Source organism: Glycine max, chromosome 16 (assembly GCF_000004515.6).
Source record: "Glycine max cultivar Williams 82 chromosome 16, Glycine_max_v4.0, whole genome shotgun sequence".
Lineage (NCBI taxonomy): Eukaryota > Viridiplantae > Streptophyta > Magnoliopsida > Fabales > Fabaceae > Glycine > Glycine max.
The window spans coordinates 9,263,883-9,291,229 of NC_038252.2; the positions used below are offsets into that span (position 1 = coordinate 9,263,883).

At 32.3% G+C, this 27,347-nt stretch overlaps 1 protein-coding gene across 1 annotated transcript; it reads right to left on the minus strand.

The window, feature by feature from the left end:
• Positions 1-8,769: 8,769 nt before the first annotated feature.
• LOC100792949 (40S ribosomal protein S6) lies at positions 8,770-11,750 on the minus strand. Its single transcript, XM_003547713.2, has 6 exons — positions 11,745-11,750; positions 11,583-11,647; positions 10,458-10,515; positions 10,247-10,355; positions 9,668-9,940; positions 8,770-9,008 (listed from the first exon to the last, which is right to left on the minus strand). The coding sequence occupies exons 1-6, from the start codon at positions 11,748-11,750 to the stop codon at positions 8,770-8,772; spliced, it is 750 nt and encodes a 249-aa protein (XP_003547761.1).
• Positions 11,751-27,347: the final 15,597 nt, after the last annotated feature.

Consider the following 27,347-nt stretch of genomic DNA (forward strand, 5'->3'; position numbering starts at 1 on the left):
TTTTGTATGTTAGTTTTAATACGTTAGTTTTACAAATGATAGTTTTATATTAGGTTAGTTTTAGTTTTAGGTAGTTTAAGTTGTTAGTTTTACTTGTAGGTATCCTAAGTTTTTAGTTTTGTATGTTAGTTTTAGTTTTTGTTTTGTAAATTACAGTAGTTTTAATTTTAGGTATTTGAAGTTGTTAGTTTTAGTTGTAGGCATTTTAAGTTGTTAGTTTTAGTTTTAGGTATTTTAAGTTGTTAGTTTTGTATGTTAAATTAGTTTTAGTTTTAGTTTTAGGTATTGCAAGTTAATATTGATACGTTAATTTAGTTTGTAATAATTTTTTATATGTTGTTTTAATTTTTGGTGACAAATATATATATTCTGTTATTTATTTAAATTTGTGTTTGCAAGTAAATTAATTTATTTGTTAAAACTATTTAAATTTTGTTATTTGTATAACATATTTTTTTATTGAAATATATGAATTGAAAAATATATAATCTGTTATTTATTTAAAGTTGTGTTTGTATGTATTTTAATTTATTTGTAGAATATATTTAAAGTTTGATATTTGTAGTATATATTTTATTAGTGAACAATATTTATTGTGTTAATTTTTAATTTGTAGTATATATTTAGTGTTAATTTTTAATTTGTAGTATATATTTTTTATTGAAAAATATTTATTAGTGAAAAATATATTTTTATTTGTAGTATATAAATTTTACTTTATTCTTTACATATTAATTTTTGTTACGTATTGTGTTACATTATTTAATTTCTATATATAATTAATTAAGTTTTTATAAATGTAGTTAATTTTTTTTATTTTATGAACAAATAATGTAAAAAAAAATTGTGAATTTATTGTATTATATTTTATTTTGCAGTATCAATGACATCTTCGTCGTCATGTTCATCAAATATACAAATTAAGTCTGGCCCGATTGACGGTGATGTATTATGGATGCAACCTAAGCATGTTTCTGAACATGTTTGGAATGAAGAAGAAGACCGAAAATTACACATCAGACGAGTTGTCCCCACGTATCAAGGGGAAGAAGAAATACCAAAGGAAATTATTCCTCTACTTCGGCAATCTGGTTTTTAATGTATAATGAAGATGGGCTACCTAAAAATAAATGCGTCATTAATTACTGCCTTGATTAAAAGATGGAGGCCTGAAACACATACGTTTCACATGAGGTGCGGAGAGTGTACGATTACTCTTCAAGATGTCTATATTATTAGGTCTGCGTGTTGATGGGGCACCATTAATTGGTCAAACTAATCTTGATTGGGTTGAATTATGTGAAGAATTGTTGGGAGTTAGACCACAGGAAGGTGAACTTCAAGGCAGTGTGGTTAAATTAAGTTGGTTGGCTCACCATTTTTCACAAATAAATAACCATAACAGTAACGTAGAACACCTACAAAGGTTTACCCGTGTATGGATCCTTAGATTCATAGGAGGTGTCCTATTTGTTGACAAAAGCAGCAACAAAGTTTCCCTAAGGTACCTGCAATTTTTACGTGACTTTGAACAGTGCAGCACGTATGCATGGGGACCTGTTGTGCTTGCTTTTTTATATAGAGAGATGTGCAGCGCCACCGATTACAAAATTAAATCAATCGGAGGTATGAGCATCTTAATCCAAATGTGGGCATGGGAACGATGCACGACTTTGACTCCAAAAAGGACTCCTCCTGTAATAGAAGATAAACCACTCGGACACAGGTTAGTTGCTTAAAAAATAAGATTTCATTTGAAAATAATTAATAATGTAACGCATTTCCACTAATGATTTCATATTTTATTGTAGGTGGCTGCGACGTGGAAATCAGCATATTGGTAATGATGATCTGATAGTTTTTCGTAGCAAATTGGATATCATGAAACGACATTAGGTAAGAAGATCGTAATGTATTCGTTAAATAATAAATAAAATGTCATGTTTAAGTGAAAATTAACAATTATGTTATTGTATACAATTTCTGTGGAAGCCTTACACAGCAACTGTTATATCAGCGTTGCCTCCAATTTGTTTGGTTGGTAGTGCAACGTGGTGCGCGGTGGTGCCACTCATTTGTTTCCATGTTGTTGAGTGGCACCTACCCGATAGAGTGTTGCGACAAGTGTCCTTCGCAACCACTGAATATCCATGGCCTAACGTTGAAAGGCAAACAAGATGAAAATTATTTCCAACTGTTGGCCCCAATGATTAGTCAATGGAACAATCGAGCTGAGTTTAGGGTCGACGTTTATCCTCGACAGGAGGGCCTATTGAGTTTTAACTCCGACTACATGATCTGGTATAGGCGAAAAACGAATATGTTTGTCGATCCAAAGAATGCAAACACAACTACATTGGTATTTATTTCTTTTTCAATATTTAACTTCAAATTATTTTTTAAAGCACAACATTAATTTCCTGACCCTAATATGTGCAGGGTGAAGTTGCGGAGACATTACAGTATATGGTGTCACCACAAGGGAGGAACACATGGACATTTGATGATCACGTGCCTTATGTAGAGAAGATAACGATTTTATCCGAAGAGCAAGAGAGGATCACTAAGCCTGTGGCACATGGTTCAGCATCAGAGCATCGATTTCCATGACAAGAGTTTCACATGCTTCAGTCAAGTGTTGAAACTCGGGGTTTTGACAAACAAATGGAGGCTGTTGAAGCGCAAGAATTTTCCCAACAAATGGAGGAGCGTGGCCATGGAATGTATTACACGCCACCAACATTTTCTCAGTATCCTTCATAGATGTATCAATATCCTTTTGAAGGTCATCACACTGATATGTCTGCAAGCGAACATTCGTTCGGTGGTGTTGCGGAAACACATCCTCATTTTTTATGGCCGACTATGATCCCTTCACAGCAACATGATGCCCCAATGGCAACACCTAACGCCCCATTAGCTTCACAATGGAATGTACCCCGAGCAATACATGATATGGGTGACTTATTAGGTGTTGATTTGCATCACGAGTTTTCTGCTGAGGTTGAGCAAGTAGAAGCGGGGAGACATCACGCAGAAGCAATCCTGATCGTCAAGCGCGAAGATGGGATCGACCATGTGGCACATCCTCACGTCATCATAGACATCATAATGAATGATTTTCATGTCTCTATTTAACTTTGTTGTTGTATGTTTGTCATTTGAATTTGACACTTAATGTATCGTATCTCATTTATTAAGGCTTACTAATGGATACATTTTATGTCGTGCATGAAACTATAATAATAAAAAAAGTCTAAAAAAAACTATAATAACGAAAATAACTAATGGTACTAACTAACGATGAACACCAATGTCATATGTGCATTGTGATCTAGATACTGCATTAGGGTATAGGGTTTAGGGGTTATGGTTTAGAGTTATGGGTTAGGGTTATGGTTTAACTGAGTAGGGTTTAGGGTTAGGGTTTAGGGCTTATAGTTTACGGCTTAGGGTTTAGGGTTTATGTTTTAGGGTTTATGGTTTATGGTTTATGGTTTATGGTTTAGGGTTTAGGGTTTATGGTTAGGGTTTAAGGGTTTACATTTTAGGGGTTATGGGTTAGGTTTTATGATTTATGTTGTATGGGTTAGGTTTAGGGTTTAGGGTTAGGGTTTAGTGCGTAGGGCTTAGGGTTAAACTACACAGGCCATTAAGAGACTGCTACATTCCAAAATAAGTAATGTTAACAAAATAACTAAACTACACAAACCAAAATAATTAATGTTTCTAACGAACGATTTCAGTGAACCCCACAAAGTAAATACATTGAAGACAACTTAAACCAATACAATTCACTCGTGTAACATACATAAACCAATTAAATGAAAAACTCCCACGGTCAGATTGCATTGGACATCAACGCTTGTTATGCCCTTCTGCTTCACATCTACTAAATTTTTGTCGATGCTCAGATGGTTCGACCCAATCCATCTCATTCCTTATCCTTGTTGATTTTGGCCGACCTTTCGCACGAATTGTAGTTGGGTCAGGGATAAGTGTCCATGCGTCATTAGAAGGAGGAATAGCTGCTTCATTCCCAAGAGGCCACTATTGTGAGGAGTAAGCTTTTAAGATGTGCTCATTTGTGTAAACAACATCTATATATTGGTAGTAGTTCATGCTCACGTAACCACAAGCTATAATAATGTGTAAACATGGATAGTGAAGCGCAGAATACTTTCCGCATTGACAATAATGACTATTCAAGTTAACTGCCCACTTTTGTCCGCCACGTTGCGTTATAGGATTGAAGGTCTCCTCTACTTCAAACCTTGTCGAGTGGATATCATACACGCGAACGATGTGCGAACAAGCTTGTTCTTGATTTTGTTTAAGTTCTTTAACAATCTTAGAACAATATACTTGTCCTTCATTTAACTGTCTTAGGGCTTGGCGACCACAATCAACAAAGTACTTTTGACACCTACTATATGTTGATTTGACCAACACTATTATGGGTATGTTGCGACAATCCTTCAATACCTTATTTATACATTATGAGAGGTTCGTTGTCATGTGGTCATATCGGCGTCCTTCTATATCATAAGCCATGGTCCATTTTTCCTTTGAAATGCGATCAATCCATGTTGTTATGGCTGGACTCAGTTGACGGAATTTTACTAAATTTTAATCAAAAATATGCTTGCAAGGAGTGTAGCCTGCATGAAATTAGTTAGCAACAATAATTTTAAGTATACATGAAACTTAAATTAACGTGACCATGATAAATGAAATCTTACCCAATTTCTTCAACATTTCTTTTTGTTTGGCATTATTTAATTTGCGATTAAAATTGTTTGCTATGTGTCGGACGCAGTAAACATGATAACCGTGGGGAGGTTGCCAACCAAGTGTTTCGTTAGCCACAACAGACTTTATACTCGTGTGACGATTAAATATGAGACAAATACCATTTTTATCTATGACGTGTTCATGCAAGTGTGCCAAAAACCATGACCACGTTGTTAACGTCTCACCTTCGACCACGGCGAATGCTAGAGGAAGGACACCACCATTTCCATCTTGTGATATGGTCATTAAAAGGGTCCCCCGGTATTTTCCGTACAAATGTGTGTTGTCAACTTGTATGATTGGCTTACAAAACTTGAAAGCCTCCTTACATTGACCAAAAGTCCAAAACACTCTATGAAACTGACAGTGTTTGCGACTAACCATGTTCCCAACAATAAAATCGTCATGTAGTATTTGAAAATATGATCCAGGAGAATGATTTTGCATGTGTGTTAGCCACGACGAAAGTTTCACATATGACTCTTCCCAATCGCCATATTCAAGTGCAATGGCTTTTTGCTTCGCCAACCAAGCTTTTTTGTACGATACCTTGTAGGCAAATTCACTATTAATTCTCTCTTGAATCAAAGAAACTTTTATTGATGGATCTTCTCTGATTATGCTTGTTAATAGAATAACAAAATTAAAATGACAATTAATGCAAAATAGCATAATATGAACATAAAATATGTACCTATTACATAAGTGGCAATTAAATCTGAATCAAGCTTCTCGTGATCTTGTGTCATGGTCATATTGAGACATGTGTGTGGTCCACCCCCATTGTGTGACTTTCCATGAATCAGTTTTTTTAGATAAAATTTCCCTCATATAGAACGGGCAAGGACACTCTACGCTTTTATTCAAGCAACAAACAATATACTTGTTCAATTTGCTTTCAACAACTTTGAAAGTTTGATGCACCTTCATAACATATTGTTTCAGTGCATTTTTTACCGCATCTTTAGTATCAAAATCCATGTCAACATATAATTCTTGTCCAACATTAAAACTTGATGGCATCTCCAAACCACAAATGTCTTCCTCATCAGGATGACTCCATTTGATATTGTTACAATGCAAAGCATCATTCCAAAATGGATTTTCAATTCGTTGTACACCTAATAGTTAAAAAAAAATCAAATCATACTTATTTAACATTAAATACAATTGACATCAAATGATAAATGTATTCACCTATTTTTTTATTTAATAAATTATACCTTCTGTTGGGTGAACAATTCTTACTGGTTGAATCATGTCAGTGACTTCATTGTCAGTATCAGATATACCGTCAACACTATCATCTTCGTCTAAAGACTCTTCAACGTATGAGTTAGACACAAGATAATCATCATCATCTTCATCACCATGTAAGTTGCTCACATTTGTTGGCGGTTGCGCCTCATTATTAGATAAATTATTTTCGCATGATTTAAGAGAATTTGCAGAATGAAACATAGAACCACCAGCCACATCCTTTTCTATGTACAATTCCAAAATTGACATTTGATTTTGTTGTTGAAAACTTTCGAGCATGGTTTCAACATCTTCGTCATCACAAATTTGCAAAGCAACATATTTTTCAAAATCTAAAAATCTACAACTGATAGCAGAAATAATTTCATTATCTTCTAACTTTACCTTATCTCCAATTTTTTTCAAAGCATTGAAACTAATTCCACGTTTAATCTGAATCGCTTTTTTACTGCCTTCAAAGATTACACCATCAGTCTCTTCGTATACCCTTCCATTGAAATACAAGATTGTTATAACCGAATTCATCATATACCTACAAAAACAATATTATAAATAATTAATCATAACAATAATAAATTGAAATTAAAATAATATAATAACAAAAAACGTCTTTACTGAAACTTCAAATTAAAACTTTATTCTAACAAAAAATTATTTACTTCAAATAAATATCATGTCAGAAATTTAAAAAACTTGTACGCTTTCAAAGTAGAAATTTTAAAGACACATCAAACCATTAACAACGTTGCTATTATAAATAATTAATTTTAAAAATAATAACTTCAAAATAAATAAATCTAATTAAAAATACTACACTCAGGCTTCAGATTATAAATTTATTGTAACAAAAAATTAATTATATGATGCACAAACTTAAAAAACTTGTACGCTTTGAAACTACAAATTTTAAAGGCAGAATATGAAACTTTCAAACTACACATTTTAGTTGCTATTATAAATAATTAATGTTAACATTAATAACATCAAACTAAACAAATTTAATTAAAAAAATACTCAAAACTCAAATTTTATTTCAAACTAAAAATAAAAAAAACAATGCCAAAAAAATTAATAAATAAAATTAATGTCAGTTGAAACTCAAAATAATTACTTTAAATAAATAAAAACAATACCAGAGAAGAAAAATATTACTGATTGATTCAGAGACGAACTTTAAAAATACAAACACTCAACACTCAATACTCAATACTAAGAAATTTTAAAGTCAAAGCTTTCTCAGAAATTTTTAAATCAAAACCGTGAACGCTCAACACTCAATACTCAATACTCAGAAATTTTAAAGCCAAAGCTTTCTCATAAATTTTTAAACCGAAAATGCAGCTATATATGCACACCTATATCGCCAATACCATTGGCGGATATAAGCTCGTCTCGCAAGCAGTGTTGGCGAGACCATCCTACTCCTACCTGCACCGCTACTCCCTGCACTGCTACTCTGAAGCAGTCTGAAGCATAGCCTGCCTCACCTGTCCCGTCAAGCATGTTGCTCAAGCCAAGTCGCCAGTGAGAGTGGCAAGAACTTGCCACACCAAACTCGCCAGCTCCATTGGCGGTATCCACACCGAACTCGCCAGCTCCATTAACGGTATCAAGTCATGAGTCAAGGGCTTGTGTATCTCGCCATTCATGTTGGCGATACACTTGCATAGCTACGTAAAAAAGAGACCCAACTTGAAAATAGTTTTGTAACAGACCTATTTTGGAAATTAGTTTGTAAAACTAACCCAATTAGGTTAAAATGCCATCACTATTCACAACCTAACCCATTAGTTTCAATTGGACAGAAAGTTAATCTTTTCCATCAAATACTCTTTCATATACACAAACAACCAAACCTCTAATCACATTTAGGTGATATACCATGCCATATTTGTACACCTCAAAAATAAATTCAAGTGTTGTTCTGTGTACAACACTCACACTCTTATTAAAATATTGGTACTCACGGCAACTCTTTATTTCATCCAATAATTATATTTCGTGATATAGATGTCCAATTAGTAACATGGATGATAGATAGCGTACGACTATAAAATCTTGTTCACCAATTAAAAAAAACACATGATCCAAAATCTTATTTTACTCAACTAGGATTCCGTTGAGTAAATAAAAAATTAAGGCATGGCATAAATAACAAAATCTTAACAGTTTTCCAATATAGAAGATGACAATTTTGTTAATATTATAATTCAATATTGATTTAACAATTTTATTAACAGTACGAAAAACTTGTGCCTCTGCTAATAAATTCGTGAACAGTTTTCAAATATAGAAGATGACAATTTTGTTAATATTATAATTCAATATTGATTTAACGATTTTATTAACAGTACGAAAAACTTGTGCCTCTGCTAATAAATTCGAGAATTAACAGTTTCATAATGCAGTGACTGTTTAAGAATGTACCAGGACTTTTAAGGGGGAAAACAAGAAAAAACATAAGAAAACCAGAACCCAACAGAATCACAACAAAAGACAAACAAGCAGGCAGTTTTCCCAATAAAATAACTAAAACAACTAGTTTTTGTTCACACTAATCACCGAATAGATAAAATGAAGAGTAGAATATATTGTCACAAATAGCGACAAACTACATAGTACATACTCAAAATGGTACAAAATTCAAGCAGGCAAAATACACTACCAAAACTATCATGAGGGTTAAACTTCACCATATGTGTGAGAGCAGCTGGCCTATGCAGTGGCAGCTTGTTTAGCAGCACTGGAAAGCTTGGATCTCCTCTTTGCCAAACTCTCACTACGGCGTTCCCTCTGCTCCTTCAATCTGGAGGCAAGAAGTTTCTGATACTCCGCTGCCTCAGATTTTGCCTTTGCGATTCTCTTCTTCTTATCAGCAATTCTTGCCCGCTTCCTTTGCAGTGTCAGTGGAGTGACGAGTCGCTGAATCTTTGGAGCTTTGCTTACCTTTTTCCCTGCAACCAAAAATCCATTACTGAGACTAGAATTCATAATATGAACTGATCCGATTTTAATTGGATATTGAAGAGGAAACATCACATATATTGATTAAAGCAACTCTTCAATTCAAATGGATTTTGGTTGTAATTCGAACTGTCATAAATATCCATGTTTTTGCTTTTAAATTTGAAATGACAGGAGGCTGTTTCTTAACAACATCATATAAACTGTTGCTTCCCAAGGAATGAAGTCTCAAGCAACATAATTATCATTTTTTTATGACAGTAATAACTTCTAATACACCCAAAGACAGAAGAAACATTCCCGAAAACACATTACATGTCCAGGTCTTTTCTGATGCATGGATACAAAAAACAAATCACTAATGCAAATGTATCCCAGACGAAAAAATAAATTACCTCTGAATGTTATCACTATCAAACTTTGGAACTAGATAAAAACTAGCTTATAGGCAAGATGATTATGACAATAAAACAAAAAGACCTAGACAGCTGAGTTACAGACAGGTTACAAAATATGAATGGGCTACACTAAACTTCAACTCATTTTCTCATTATAAAATATCCACCTCCCCCTTATCTATTTGATGGCAGGTTGGGTACATCAAATGACAAAACCAAAAGGCAAATATACTAGCACAATGAAACTTTACCAACTTTTGTTGTGAAGGTTCGACGGTATGTGTTGACATACTTCCTCACATCATCTTCCTTAGACAGGTTGAACAACTTACGGATTTTGGATGCTCTCTTTGGACCCCTCATTCTTGGCTTTTCAACATCAGTCAGTCTTGGTAAATCACTTTCGCCCTTCTTCACAATTACCAGGTTCAGAACAGAGAGATCTGGGCTGACAATGCACCCGCGAACAAATTTCCTCCTTCGCTCTCCGTTGCGCCTTCCGTATCCACGGAAGCAAGGAGTTCCTGTTAACACAATCAATGCAAAGAGAATTAAAAATATCCCTCAAGACCATCTTCAAAAGGAATAAAGTCATAGCATAAAGAGACATGCATCTGCCATAAAAAGTCACATATATCATATCATTTAAAAGAATTAAGCAACAAGTTCTTAAACAAAGGCACTGCAAATATTATGGATGACAACTAGAAAATTTACATAGCCACTTCTAATGCACAAAAAGAGGGTTGAACAAATGCTGCAGATGATGACACATTATAATATGTTAAATGATCACAAATTAAAAAATTGAAGCTTCATTACAGTTCTACCTCTGTGGAGCAAAAGATGAACACAGCCAGGTGTTAGCACTCCCTGCTTCATTGGAAATCCTTGTTTGTCACAACCACCAGTGATTTTGAAGACATATCCTTTAAATTCCTATTAGTAGCATAATTTTAAAGTTGACAAGATCAATAATTATCAATGCTCCTCAAAAGATATTGAAACAAGTATTTGAAGGTTTTGATCTACAGAGCATACCTCACCCAGAGCATCTATGTTGACCTCTTGTGAAATCCTCTTGTCCCAAAATGCCCGTCTGCAATTTCACATAACAGGAAAAATAAGTCACAGCCTAATAATTACTGCATGAAACAGAAACAACGAGGTTGTATAACAGAAAAATTAAACTCCTATAAATATCAAGTCTGCTTTCATTTTCATTTCAGCACTAAAGCTTGACTGGTACTTAAACCAACAAAAAATATAGCAGTTAGTCCAACGCTTCTCTTTGAAAGGTAATACAGGTAAGAGTTCAGGCGAGGGTAACATAGTGAAACCAATACGGTGAGCAGGATGCATGCTGCAGAAAGCAATTAGGGTGTTTCTAATAATCACAGTTGAGGATGAGGACAGTCAGAGTAAACTTGAGGTCCAAGGACAGGGATGCATGCATCAGCAATCCCTTTTCCTGATGTTCAATTCCCTTTTCAGATTTGGACAAAATGAAGATGCAGCTCCCTATGTGCTTTCAGTACTGTTCTCCAATTAGAATCAGAGTTTCACCTTAATAAACCTATACTGACTTTTAATGCAAACCTTTTATTAAAAAAATAACCAAAGTTAAACTCTAATACTAATTGGCTAACAGCAACAAGAGCACATAACGAACCACATCAAAGTGTGTGTTTGGAACCGCAGTGGACCATGTTGAAAAAAACATGGTAGCCTTAAAGCTACTCTCTGGTGTGGTGGGAAATCATGGTGGGACACCATGGTTTTTGATTCCTTACCTCCAATCCAAACACACTGTAAAAGTATACCCTTCCTTTTTTCTTTCTGTGTGTATCAAATTCATCAGCAGAAAGGAAACCCAGTTCAAGGATGTCCCATTAAACCCATTTCCGCTTCAACATTTTTCTTAAGTTTCTAAGATACAATCAATGCTGCGAATAGCTAGAAGAAAACTCATCACAAAACAGTTACATAAGCATTTATCGATAGAAAGCTACCCCAGCTAACTATCTACAGAAAACAACTCTTAACAAACTTGTAATTGAACATAATAACTTGCTAACTGAAATTACCATCCAAATGCAGCATTTAACATGAAGAAACACAACAATTGAAAAACCAAATTGAAGACAAAAAAATTGGAGAAATTACAGCTTCTGATCATCATCGATCTCGAGCTTCTTCTGGCAGCCAGTGGTTGGATTTGCAATGTTGAACTACACAAAATAAAATTGCAGAAATTGAGAACCCAACAAAACAAGAATTAATCGAAGCGATACGATAAAAAGAAAAATTACGGTTTGGGAATGAAACCTTCATGGTGTAGTCTCTTCCAAAGAGAAGAACGAAGGAACGAACGATGCCTCTATTGAGAGCTTCAACAATTGGAACGTGAGCTAGAAATGAACTAGGGTTTTACCCTGCTTTGCGTGGATTTTGGGCCCCAGAAATGGGCTTCACGATCCCAAATCAGTTTTCTAAAGGAAATTAAGAGTATTGCTAGATGCACCACTATATTGCTTGTGCATCCAGCAATAAATGGGTATTCCGAAAATACCCCTACCTGCTTTCTTCTTCCTTAAGTTTATTTTTTTACTGGGACACATTCATTCATTCATTTTCTTGGTTTCTTCTGGTTTTTTCATTGTCGTGAGAGAGGTGCATTATGTCGCTTCGGTTGAGGTGAAAATGTTACGGAGGTATGTCGGTAAGTGGTGGTTGGTTTGCTTGTGAACGGAGGTACATCACCTTACTTTTTATTTATTTTCTGCATAAAATATGAATTAAAGAATCTGTAAGTTATATAAAACTTAAGGATTCATTAATTCGTAAGTTTTATAACAAATCCGTCATGACGGATTAACCAATCCATATAAATTATACGGATTATTCAATCCGTATAATTTATATGGATTGGTTAATCTGTATGACAAATTGGTTAGTCTGTATGAGTTATACATATTTATAATATTATTTATAATTAAAAGAAATATATTTTTTTAATTTTATTAAATTATAAATATATTAATATGATTGTTATAAAAAAATTAATGTGTAAGAAAAAATTATTTGTTTACTTGAAATGTAATTAGTATTATTATTTTAAATATTTTCAAATAAGTGTACTTTGAAAGTTAATTTGTTAGTATTTGTTTTTACATTTTGGAAATGATATTAATTGTAAAATAATTTACACTTATAATTTTTGTATAATTTATTTGAGTTGTTGTGGTCTAAAATTGATTATTTTTTGTGATTATAATTTCATGAATTAGAATTAAGTTAAATAGTATAATTTATTTTAGTACATATGGTTAGGTTATAATTTTTTATGTATTATATGGTTATCAATTTTAAGTAGAAAAATTTTATGTTATTGGTTTTTAATATATAGGGTTATCAATTTTAATGTTTTATAATATTATATCCAGTAAAAAATTATCTAGGGTTTTGTGTGATAGTATATGTATGGTGCGATTAGGGTTTGTTTGTTTGTGATTGAAATTTTTGAATGTCTTATTAAGATGGATGAATATCAATGGATGTGTGACAGTATAATGTCTAAAGAAGTTAATATGAATGAACAAAATGAAGACGAAGCTAGTGTGAATGAAGAATATGTTGATTGTTTTTATGCGTTCAATACTTCGTAGGTATTAATATGATTTATTGTTATTAAAGTAATTAAATGAATGTCCCTTTGAAGACTAAACTTGTGTGGATTGTATTGTAGGTGTTTCCTACCCAAGATGATGTTCTGCATTGGGTTCAATTTGTTGCTTATGAAATTGGATTTGTGGCGGTAATGACACAAACACTGGTATAAGAGGAAAGACTTCATTTGTCTTAAGTGGATGTGAAAGGAGTGGTCAATATAGGTCTAGGAAGAAAAATTTTGTTAGAAGAGATACTGACAGTAGGAAATGTAGGTGTCCCTTTAAGTTTCGTGGGAAACCCTCGGTTGGAGGCCAATGATGGATTATGTGAGTCACAATCATGAAATGGCAAAGTTATTAGTTGGACATCCATACGCTAGTCAATTGACTAAGGATGAAAAGATAATTATTGTTGATATGACCAAGTCAATGGTGAAACCAAGAAATATTCTACTAACGCTAAAGGAGCACAATGTCAATCGTTATACAACAATCAAACAAATATACAATGCAAGAAGTGCATATCATTCTTCCATAAGAGGTAGTGATACTAAAATGCAACAACTAATGAAGCTTCTTAAATATGATCAGTATATTCATTGGCTTAGATTAAAGTAGAGGGTCGTGTACAGCTATTTTGGGGCATAAGACGAAAATGTTAAAGGGGTCTTTTTTTGCAAGAATTTTAAAGAGATTTAATATATTAAATTTAAATTTCTTATTATTATATTTTTTTATTCTATATTTATCAAAAATTTAATATGTAAATATTTAGAATATTTTATTTTAGTATATAAAAAGACAAATTTAATTAATCTAGTTTAGTTTAAATTTGTTCAATAATAATTATATTTACAAGTTCTATTAATAACATTTTAGAAACGATGGATATTTAAAAAAAATATTTTAATATAATGTAATATTTTAACTATAGTATAATTTTTTAAGTATGAAATTTTGAAATATCTTTATTTTTAAAAATGAATCAAGAGTTTTTCAATTTATTCTCATCTAATTTTTTTAATTTTTAGAAATCAAATAAAAAATTGAACATGATTTCATATTTGAAAATGTATTTAAATTGACTTTCAATTAAACATGTACATTTAAATACAGAATGATTGATACAAATAGAATTTTTGTTAAATGTATGATCTTGACATCGACATTTGCACCAAATATTTTTTTTTCACATATATCAATTATAGATTCATTCATTAAATTTAAACTCTATATTAATTTCAATAATATATTTGTAGAGAGAAAAGAGGTAGGATGCAAAATAGATATAAAATAATTTGCTTAATTTTTTTAAATAAATAAGAAAATTATACTTAAATTATTTATAATAATACTTACATCTATATTTAATATTTGTGGTCTTATTAATAAAAATAATACCAAATAATATATCATACTATAACTTAAGTTATCATTTAATAATTAAAATTAATGGTAAATATTTTTTTGAAAAATGCATAAAAATATTGAGGTCCTAAAAAATTGGGGGCCTAAGGTCGTTGCCTTAGTGGCCTAGTGGCTTACATGACCCTGCATTAAAGGATAAAGATATTGTACGTGATATCTTTTGGTGTCATCCTGATGTCGTGAAGTTATGTAATACCTGTAATTTAGTATTTTTGATAGATAGTACCTACAAAACAAATAGGTATAGGTTTTCGTTACTTGACTTTGTTGGTGTGAGACTAACGGGGATGACAATCTTTGTTGCTTTTGTCTATTTGGAGGGAGGACATCTAAATAATGTGGTATGGGCTCTAGAACGATTTCAAGGTCTTTTTCTAAAGCGTGATGTCCTCCCTGGAGTTATTGTTACCGGCAGAGACCTAACATTGATGAATGCAGTGAAAACTGTATTCTCCGAGTGTACCAACTTGTTGTGCAGGTTTCATATTGACAAGAATGTCAAGGAAATATGTAAATCCCTGGTTGGTCAAAAACATCCATGGGATTATGTGATGGATGCTTGGGAGAGTTTGGTTGATTGTCCTTCCAAGGATCAGTTTGATGATTGTCTTAAGAAGTTTGAAATTGTTTGTTTATCATAGTCAATGTTTGTTGACTATGTCAACCGAACATGGATAATTCCCCACAAAGAAAATTTTGTTAAAGCCTAGACGAATAAGGATGTACTTAGGAAACACAACAACAAACAGATATGAAAATTGTCATTTTTTTATTAGGAAAAATTTGTTAAAGCCTGGATGAATAAGGATGCACTTAGGAAACAGAACAATAAACAGGTATGAAATTTGTCATTTTTTATTAGGGTTTAGTATAAAAAATACTAGTATTTGTTTATTGTTTTTTGTGTATTTCATATGTAGGGTTGAGTATGCTCATTGAGCTTTAAAAAGACTATTACATAATAGCCTTAGAGACCTATGTAGTGTTTGGGAAGCCATGAACAACATGATCACGCTGCAACACATTGAAATTAAGGCATCTTTTGAGACAAGTACACATGTGGTTGGACATGTTTTTAAAGTTACCTTATACAAGAGACTACTTGGCATGATATCAACGTATGATTTAAATCAGATTGCTGTTGAGTTTGAGCGTATACATTATGCTGACAAAAACCCTTCTTGTTGTGGATGTGTCATGAGAACTACTCACGGTCTTTCATGTGCATGTGAGCTATCCAAATATATTGTTGGTACCATACCACTTGAGACAATCCATATGCTTTGGTGAAGGCTAAGTTTTTTAAACCAAGGGTTATCTGAGCCCCAAGTGACCATAATCGAAGAGATGGAAACCATATCCAAGCGATTTGAATAGCTTGATGTTTGTGGCAAAGTTATTCTAAAGATTAAACTCTGGGAAATTATCTACCCTGATCTAAACTCTATGTGTCCTCCTCTAGAAAAGGTCAACATCAAAGATAAACAAAGTGTGATCCGCCTTACTGGGAGTATATTGATGCTTTACATTCTTCAATCAAACTTAGTGCATCATCATCTGACCAAGCAATTCCAAGAAAGACTATGCTGATGTGGATCAATTTCATTTGTGTATTCATGATTTCATTCAAAACATTGTCAATGTCAAAGCTAATGATAATTGTGGACATCGTACAATTATTGTCTTATTAGGTATGGGTGAAGATTCGTGGTCTTTAGTGTGCAACCATTTGCTTAAAGAATTTGCCAAATGGTTTGATGAGTATATCAACCTCTTTGGTGGCATAGACATATTTGAGGAATTAAAGCGGTCCCTATTTGTTGATGGATTATCCATGGTATGTAATTTATGTTATTTTTATTTATTTGAAATTTAGTTTAAATAAATGTAATCATAACTATAACATACAAGTTATCATTGATAAGTGGATGAATATAACCGACATGGGATATGTCATTGCATCAAGGTATAATGCCATCCTTGTTTTTCTGTCTCTCCAACAAAGCATGATGTTTTTTCCTCTTAGAAGTCAACCACCAACAGATTCTTTTATGCATCACTTAATATGTATCAGTCATGTGTATGACAATCCTTTTTTTCAGGTAAATGCATCATAATCCTGTTTTTCAATTTATGAAATTAATTATGTTATAATAATTTAAAATTATTTGTGCCTATGTGACAATTTTTTTTAAGAGATTGTTGTCCCTTACCGCCTCTAGCTTTGTTATGGTCTAGACATTGTCATCCTCAGACAAAACAGTGACCAACTCCATATATTAGTAGAATGCGGCAATACAAAAATTTGATGATGTTGAAAACATACTATGTTGATTTAAGTGAAGAGTGAAGATTTAGCTACTTATGTAATTGTCATGTACTACAATAATATACAACTAAACTAGAAATTCATATAATTATGTATTATACTTTACATTCAAACAGTTTAGGGTTACTATAATACCTAGGGTTTAGTGTTACGCGCGTTATTAGGGTTAACTGTCACATGAAAACCAATGTTTGGTGGTATGCCACCAATTAGGGTTGAGTGATACATAAAAAAGAGGGGTTTTACTAACTAGGGTTTAGTGTTACGTCACTAGTTACAGTTTAGGGTTAATTTGAAACTTATTAAAAAATTTGTTACGTGTGGAATAGGGTTTATGGTTTAATTCACGACCTATGATAGAAGCAGTTCGATAGTAATATAAAAAAGATTTCAAATAAAATTGGTAAAATAAAAATGTTGTCAAATAAAATAAATTGATAAACATTGTCTACACATTTCCTAAAAAATTGTAAATGTCTTCATGCGTCTTCCATGTGTCGCCTTCCTTGCGACCGCTCATATACATTGTGATCTGCAATCACACCTCTAGTAATCCTTAGGCAGTTCCATGACATTGTATGTTTGTGTGCCTTCAGTCACTATCCTTAGGTTGAGCAACCGTTACAACCTTTCATCTATTGCTTGGCACGCCTCCTATGATATTCACAACAACATATAAGGTTTATACATATTTCATGTTTAAATAAAATGAAATTCAGAGTAAGATGAATATATATGTTACCACTACATGTCGAGACTGCTCCACACGAGAAGGTGCATGTGTAGGTGCTTCCAAAATAATTGATGCCGCCATTGGGTACTGAGGAATATCTTGTTCCACATATGTGTCATCTAGCACGATAGGTGGATGTTTGACTGGACAAGTGAATTTACAGAGATAATGGAAAATGTCAAATGGATTGCTTGAGTACTAGACATAGGCATGTGAAGTGATCAAATCAGTATAAATCGAGTTTGCATTTCTCTCATCCATTATCTCATTTATGTTATTGCAATCAATTTCGTCTTGCATGTTTAAAGAACATTATTAAATTGATTGTCGCTTCTTGTTCTGCATTTTAAGCCTATCATTTTGAAGGGGGTTAAAAGTTTGTTAGTGGGAAATTTTGAAACTTAATTCACCCCCCCTTCTTAAGTTATTGAGATCATTTGTCTAACATTTAAAAATAGTGATTTGGAAGACAAATGCTCATACATAATGCAGTGCAATATTTTGGTTGCCTAGAATTTCATAAAGTTCCTCAACTCGAACCAATCATGTGTTATTAGTCGCTTCTCCAAGTCATCATTTTAGGTTACTATATGTCTGTTATTCTTTGCGTCAATCAAAATCCAACTTTGCTGAAGCTCAACAAAAAACTTTATAACAAAAGAATTTGTAACACATCAAAGGGCTTTGACCAAAAATGCATGCAAAAGATCAATATTCACAACTAAATTTTTAAAAGTGTATAAAATTAGCATGTGTAAGCAAACTTGTGTAAATGTTTTACTTGATGTTCCACATGAATAGTTCTAATAATCCCTTTCCCTTCCATTGTCATGATGTTGTTCTACCGATCCTTGATGGCATGTACAGGTTTTGAGCCCAAATCGTGGAGAAAAAGAATTTTGGTAGAGTGAAGGAAACTAAAAAGAAGTAATTTGGCTTCTACAATGTTGAACCCTTACGAAAGACACCATATAAAGCTGCTATGAAGTGACATTAGGTAGACCTAACGAAAGTTGGAGAGACAAATAGTCTTGGTTCGATTATTGTTATTATTTAGGATTAGGATTAGTAAATTATAGTATTTAATATTGTAAGTCTCTTAAGTTATCCCAACTTAAATAGTGGTTCATTACATACAAAAGTCTTTCAAGTTATACCCTAGTCTGTTATCCTTTTTTGTTTGTATAAATAAAGTCAGTTATTTAATAAAATGGTTGATGAAACTAAATTTTTGGATATTAAAATTTGTGGTTTAGGTTCAACTCATTATGTTTTCAACTTTTTAAATTTATAGTTGAAAGATAAATGATTTTTAGAAATGGTCCCAAAATATCGAGTCTACATATAACGATAGTAAGCTCTATTTTTACTGAAATACTCATTAACACTACCTTAATAGTATGAGATGACATTAAAGTAGAAGCATACATAAAGATAAAATTGTTTAACATCATTAAAACTTATATAAACTTGGTCAATTATTCAAAACATCCAAAAAGAAAACTATAAACTAAGTTTACCACCAAAATGGAAGTGTTAAAACCTATCATGTCTACCAATTTTAGGCTTTTTCAATCTTGATGTTTTTCCTTAGGTACTTTAATGGCATCTTAGGTTCTACCTTTTCCTTTTTTGTTAAGTTTCTCTTTGTTGTTTTAGTCCTACCTAATTGACACTAAAAGATAAAACAATTATACATTTTATAATTAACTTTCAAAACATAAAAGTTCCTTACATCCTTTGATGGAGATGGTTGTTGTGCACACTAATTTGTGAATCAAAATACTAATTTGGGTCTTCAGTAAAAATTCTTGTCACATCTATCATTTCATTGAATGAATTCTTAGCATGAGATGAATCTTTTGCTTGACAGTTCTAAGGAGTTAATTCTTCTAACTCCTTTAGTTTGTCAAATTTGACTATGTTATTACTTTGAGAGTCATTTTCTATTGTAGAATAAAAAAATTCATTAATAAATGCTATGAAAATGAATGAAATGAGTAATTAGATAATGTATCAAAACAAACTACTTTTAACTATTCAATTTCGACTAATCTTTATGTATTACTTGCCAAGTGGACTAGAAGAATCACTAATCAGTGCTCCACTTAAAAGAGTAAACTCCTTGTAGATTGAATTATCATTCATTTCCTTATTAGAAATGAAAATGTTAGGTAATGAATTTCGCAATTTTGTTGTCCTAGTTAAAAAGGTAATACTTACAATCTTCTTTAATTTCTAAGTCATTTCCACCTCAGTGTAACCTTTCTTAACTTTGAATGATTGATCAAAGCTTTTGTGGACAACATTCTTGTTATCCACTTTGAAAATGAAACTTTTGTCCTTCAAATCAAAGATATCCTTAGGTAGCATGCCAGGTAAAGCACTCGACTAAAAAAATACAAAAAATCAATAGTAAATGATTTCAAAAATAAGCTTTTAAATAAAATTTATACAATATATATATATATATATATATATATATATATATATATATATATATATATATATATATATATATATATATATATATATATACACACACACACACACATATTAACCCTTTCTTGCTTGTTACACATATCTAAGCATGCAAACTCCAACAAATTCGTAGCCTCAGTCTCAAATATTACAAACGTTGTAGAATCATTGTTATCGATCACACACAACTTGATACGACATCTATCTAAAAATGGAGAACTCAATTTCAAAATCAACACCAATAATTCAAGATCATTAATTACATTTGGCAAATAAAAATATCATTTTATTTATAATGAATATACTTATTACCTAGGACCAACCTTCCTAACATGCCTATTACACTTATCACAAAACCATATTTTTTTTCTTTAGGATACACTACCTTATTATTTTTTACACAAGAAATATAAAACCAATCTTCATCTTCTATGATGTGCTTGTCAAATTAATATACTAGAAAATCATAATTTGTATGGTATAAAACAATGTATTTTAAATTAAGCACTTTGTAAATAGCCTTATGTAGAAAACTAAAGGCAATGAGCTTACCTCCTTGCAATACTTTAATTGGGCTAGTTTTTTTTTTACATGTTGTGTCTGAAAAATTGACTACAACACTTTCCCTAGTTCTAGAAGTCAAATGGCTCAATGGCTAGTATGGAGATTCCATAATCTCATCCATCTTTATCTGAATAACACAAACAATTGACAATAATGTCATTAATGTATGGAAACTCTTGGTTGATTGTTAATGAATTTCCTAAAATGGTACAATGGTAATTATAAAACACTATATTTCTTCTTCTTAAATTGAACAACCTCCTCACTATCTGGATTATACAAAACCCTTGCACAACTATAGCAATTTTGAACATTATATGTATTTTCATGCAAACACAAATGCTAATTAATGGTTTTTTTTTCTAACAATTAAGAAACAACAAAGTATTTTTTGTTAAAAACATTGTAGGTATCGGCTTCATACTCTTAAACATTTTCACTTTTGGAAACTAAACAAAAATAATTGCATTAATTGGATCTCTAGCAACTAGAAATGAGTTAAGTTGAGCAACATAATTCCCAAACTGAGTGAACTCCAACTTAAACCTATGTGAAACAACTATCTAGTAAAATGCAAAAAAAAAAGAGGTCTTATGTAGTTAAATATGTTAGGTCAACTTGAGGACTACAAAATCTATGAGAGTAAAATTCCCATATTTTGTGATAACAAATTTGTCATTAGTTATTCTACAGCAAAACATATAGAAATTGAACATCATTTTATAAGAGACCACGTTCAAAATGAGAAAATGAATCTACAGTTTGTACCCACTAATGATCAACTTGCTGACATTTTAACAAAATCCCTTACTCAAGAAAGGTTGATTTTGTAAGAAATCAACTTGGAATGGTTTTTATGGATGAATGATTTAACATCTATATGTCATCCCCTGTTAACATCTAGATGAATGGTTTTTATTGATGAATGAGAATATGGATCTACATTTGATCTTTCATTATCCATTCTTTGCTAAGAAAAAGTTACTATGTACTTAAGTTTTATTGTTTATCCATTTGTTGAGTGTTATTGAATCATTGTATTCATTCAAACTTTCATTTCTGAAAGTCAAGAGTGACTTAGTGTTAAACATTACTTGGGTGTTCTTATATTTAGAGGGAGTCTAAGAAGGACCAAAAGTGACTAGAAGAATACTTGTATAGTTAGGAGTGGCTGAACAAAATACTTGTTTTGTAATCAAGATTTTGATTAGTGAGACCCTTTACAATTGCATGAAGGAGAACTGGACGTAACTTTGTTTAAGTGAATCAGTATAAACCAAGTGTTTCTACATCTCTCTTTAGTGGTTTTAAAGTATTCTCGTAGCTTTCTCTATCATTTCTTTTTGAGTGATTATTAGAAAACCTTTTTGAATACTTTGCTTTGCATATTTATGGGATTATCTTTAATTAACACGCTATTTAACCCCTCTTCTAGTGTGACTATTGTTATTTTAAAATAATGTGTGCATAATACTATGTACAGTCCAACTTATGTAAAAAGTGAAATTATGAAAGTAATACCTATTAGTTTCCATATGTATAACCTTCATTATACTTTTTTTGCCATTTTTATCCAGGCCTTTCTTAGTTCCAACAGTAGAAAGCAATACCATGATGTGAGTCAAATTAAACATGATGGCCACAATTATACAAAACTAACTACAAAATGAGACATTGAAATATAAAATGATAAGATTATTAAGAAAGTCATACTTACCCACTAAATAGTCAGTGTCAAAACCATCTTTAACAATATCAAAATTTGGCACAACATGACTATATGAATTAGTAGACACTTTGTCATTTGACACCAGCAAAATCTTACTCCCAAATTGGAAAGTCAACTTATAAACATGTCGAGAGGTTATGTATTCTCCAATGTTTTCAGCAATGTGCATATAATTAAAGGAGTATACAGAACCCTCTTTAATTTGGTTTTGAAACTTATACACCAAAGACTTCTTTACATAAGCATGCATTCAATCTCCCTACAAATAAGAAACTTGTTTGGTTAAAAGGCCGATGAAAGTTGTAATTGTTGCAAACACATTAAAGTGTTCATCTTACTGTGATAAACACTACGTACCTTGCTATCCAGGAGTACCAATTCCAAAGACAATGCAATTTTTTCTTGGCTAAGTTAGATGTAACACCCCAAATTTTTGACCCAATAAGTAGATACATAAGTGTTTTGGTTAGGATTTAATTGAACTTTAATCGCATGTGGGTTGAATAATTAAATATAGTCAATGATTAAATGAATTGTCTATAGTATTTTATTTAATTATTTTATTCGTGGAGTTGTCTGTATTTAAATTTAAATTCTAATGTTGGTATGTAATTAATTTCCTAAATTCTCTCCTGATTAAATTATTTGTAAAGTTTTATTTAAATATTAATTTCAATGTGTTAATTAAATTTTTTACATGTTGATTTAATTTACTTGAGTCCTAAGTTTGTCTAATAATTTAGTACTCAGAAAAATGATCGGAAGATGCTTTGAATGAAATAGAAACCTAGTAAGTGAAGTCACTTTGAGAGTTGAAAACGACTAAGCTTTTTGCCTTGCGACTTGCCACTTTCTCTCTAGATAAGGTCAGGTGATCCCTTTATGTCTCATTCTCAACCCTAAACCAATAAATAATTTCCACAGATAAAATTTAAATTAACCAACTAGCATAGATTTATATTTTACTAGTTTCATAAAATTTAATTTAATTGCGCTACAATTACACTATGTAAATACTTAGCCCCTAAAACCCTCCTAAGCATGACACCTAACCTCTAACCCACCCTAACTTTGTGACACCTACCCCACCACCTCCCTTCTTAACCAACCCCAACACACCACATCACCCTAACCCTACTCACTACACACACACACACACCACCCAAAACTCCTATCTCTCTCTCTCTCACACACACACACAACACCACTCAAAGGGGGAAAAGGAGTTGGAAAAATGAAAGAGTGGGAGTCCATGAGAGAGAAAGAATAAGAAAAAGAAAACAAGTTCTTTTGTCTATCATTATTAGAGCTTCGTGCATGCAAGCTTAGCCCTCACCATCTTCATCTCCTCTCTTAATTTTTTCTCATTGGGAACCAAGATTCAGATAAAGACGCTTCTTCCTTGTGAACTCAACCCCAAGGTTTCCTTTGAGAGGAAGTAGTCATGGCTGGACTTGTGCCTCCATTTACTTTACTTGCACAAGAATCAATTATGAAGAGAAAATGAATTTTTAGGAAAATCCTACATGTGAAATCTATTTGTATATCTTATGGCATTTATCTTTTTGTTGATTTTATTCTCTAAATTTTTTTGGGGGAAGTCCAATTACAAAGGAGACTGCCTAAATTTTATTAAGTTTTAAAACCAAGCCTTTCAAGGTATTTTCAAGATTTTTCCAAGAGAGCCAGTGGCTAAAATTATGATTTCTCTGGAACAACCTCCACTATCTCAAGTTTTTCTTAAAATCTGTCTGTTGGTTTTTTGTGATTTTTGTATTGAATTAAACTAAACACAAAATGTAACAACTTCTCTATTGCAGCCTTTGTGATATATGTCCATTTTGAGGCTCATCTGTGACATGCAAAATGGTTTTCCTATTGAGCATTTTGAGTCTGACAGCGTGTAGTTTTTCTCAATTCTATATTTTTGTGGTGATCACATTGAAAAGGTGTTTAATGATCATAAAACTAGAGATAAAAATATTTGTAACCATGTATATTAGAACAATTATAGAGGTTACATTCAAATTTTAAAAGCCATGCAAGATAGAGTAGTTGTTGGAATGACTTTTTTTGAAGTTTTAGGAAAAAAGGATAGAAAGAAAAATATAATGGGAATGGCACAAAGAAAGTTTTGGTTCAATTTTTACCTTTTTGAAAAAATATATTTGTGTTAGATTTAAACTGGAAAAAGTACCATCCATTTTGGATTTGGAAAGTGGGAGAAAATTGTACATCTTTGAAATGTATCAAGACTAGTAACAACATTGTCTTGTTGCCTTGTGGAATTTCTAGGTATTTTTGTAAATTTTTTCTAATGCATTGGGATACCTTGTTAGAAAACCGAGAAAATTATATTCAAGTGCATGTAAAAATTTTATGTTTATAAAATTGTTAGCTAATTTTAAGTGTGCTCTATTTCTGTTCTAGTTTCAATGACTTACAGTTTTGGTGACTTGTGCTTTGTTTGCGATAAATTGTTTATTTTGGTTAGGTGTGATTTGTTGTGATTATTTGTTGATATATGCTTTTATGCTCTGTATGAAATGATTGGAAGACATAAGAAGTGTAAATTTGGGGAAATTATTATTGTTGTGTGTGCTATTTTAATTGGAGAGCAAGAGGTATGACCTTGGGCACTGGAATGTATGCGACTATTGTGTGTGACCTGGTTGATTTACAACCATGGTCGAAAATTAAATTGCTTTCTAGATGGCATTGTGTGGTAGTTACAAGGACCCAAAACATGAGTCCTAATGTTGAATAGAACTATATTCTAGTAGGCATTGTATGCCTTGAAAGATGTGCATTGTTGTGTGATAAGTCCATAGTGATTCAAGCACGAGGACCAGTGTGACTAGAATCCTTTTCTAGTGAGAATAATGCGCTTGAGAGATGTGCAAGCAAGTGTAAATACGTGGTGGACCGGAAAATGTGCAGCTTGAAGAGAGTCGTGTGAGGCATTTCATCTGTGTCAATGATTGATGAAAGCAAAGGTTGAATGGAAATGCACCTAGAGTGATGAACAATATATAGGTCCTCAAAACTATATGATTATGGAGCAAGTTCATGCACCAATTTGTCATTGTGTAGTACCAAAAGCAGTGGAACCCCATTGTGAAAGAAAGATTGCTCTGAATATGGAGGTTCACTTAGGAAACCATCCTTGTTGTTGTAGGATAACCATAGCTAGTACCTGGGAAATTATTGTAGGACATGAATTGTCCTTAGGGGTGAGATCTCGAGTTGTGATTGACGTCACCAAGCCACCTCGGTAACCCTAACTGGCTATGATCAATTTTCAGTTGGTGGAGTCTGCCATTGTATCATGGTAAAAGGTGTACTCCCAATAGTCATCCAAAATCTTTATGTGTAAGACCACCAAGTTCTGGGAGTTCTAGTGCCAGTTGACTAGTAAGAAATACATGTTGAGATAGTAAAAGAAACACTTTAGTATGTGAATGAGATCTGGTAGATAACCACATCGTCGTGGTTGTTAGTTTGTGTGTGACTTGTTAAAAAAGTCTTTATGTGTTTGGTTGATGAAGTAGGAAGACTCACCCTTACATTTTCTTTTTAGGGTCAAATGGCAACACAAATTGAGATCATGGAGATATTGACTTCTTCACCTTCGACATCCTTGTTTTCACTACATTGAGTTGATGTTCAATTGACGTGTAAGATTGGGTTTAGAGATGACTACTTTGAGTCTAGGATCAACATGTTTTTTAGACCATAAATATCTTTTGATTACATTTTTTTATTCATTTTTGAATGTAAGGTTTTAGGTAAGATGATATTACACGTTCCTTTGCGCAAATTTAAATAATATGTTTTAGTTACTACGTGGTATCAACTTAGAAACCAACTAATAAAAAGTCTTAAAAATTTATCTAAAAATCCAATCTACCTTTTCTTAATTTATAGTTTTCGAGCAATTAAAATGAGAGTAACACATTTTATTAATTAAACTAAGTTTAAAAATATTGGTTATATGTAAATCCGAATTGAGCGTGTTACATCAGAAACCCCTTATAGATGAACTACCATTGCAACCACATTCCAAGTATCTTTCTTAGGATTAATTTCAACAATGGAAACAATTTTGCAAGCCATTATGAATAGGTTGCAACAAAACAATCACTACTCATTAGATTCATTTCTCATTGACTCTGAAGTTAGAATGTGAGAAGTAATTTATGGTGCCCAACTCCTTTTATGCACGCCCTCACTAATATATGGCGCTTGAATTTTAAATTTCAAATTTAAAACTCCAAATTTTGACCTCCAATTCTACTAATCATCTAAAACAGGTCCATAACTTAAGTAGGAAAAAATGCTTAAGAGTTTCTCAGATGGTTGTATGAATGCTACTTCTTGCCCAAAAGGAAAGTCCCACTCAAAATTTGAATGTCATTTTCCATGTGGAGGCTTATAGGGAGTAGAGACCCATCACACAAGTTTCATGTTTTTAGCAAAAAAGTTGCTTTTGACCTGGGAGAGTCTCTGTATTGCTTTTTTTGTTCCTTGTCGTTGTGACCAGAGAGAACTCGATTGACATGTATTGTAAGAAAGCATTGGGTTTAGCTGGGTAGTGAAGCCACATGGGGTTGGACCTGTTGTGTGAGAAAGCCCAAGACTTGAGGTGGCCCAAGTTCATTTAAGCAACGTTCACCAAATAAGGTATGCTTTTGAAAGGGTTCATTTTGTAGAGTGTGCTAAGAGACAAACATGTGTAAAAATGAACCCCAAAATTGAGTCTTAGGTGTTAATAAATAAAGATTAATTTAAGTGTAACACAACTATGATATAGACATGGACAAATAATATGAAGAACACATTACTACAAGCACATGTTTATATCTATTAACAAATATATTATAAAGATTGTATTTCAAGAGATGCATATTAGCATACATTTTTCAATTTATTATATTTGATGATAAATATGAAAACATGTAGTTTATTATATATATATATATATATATATTGTTTT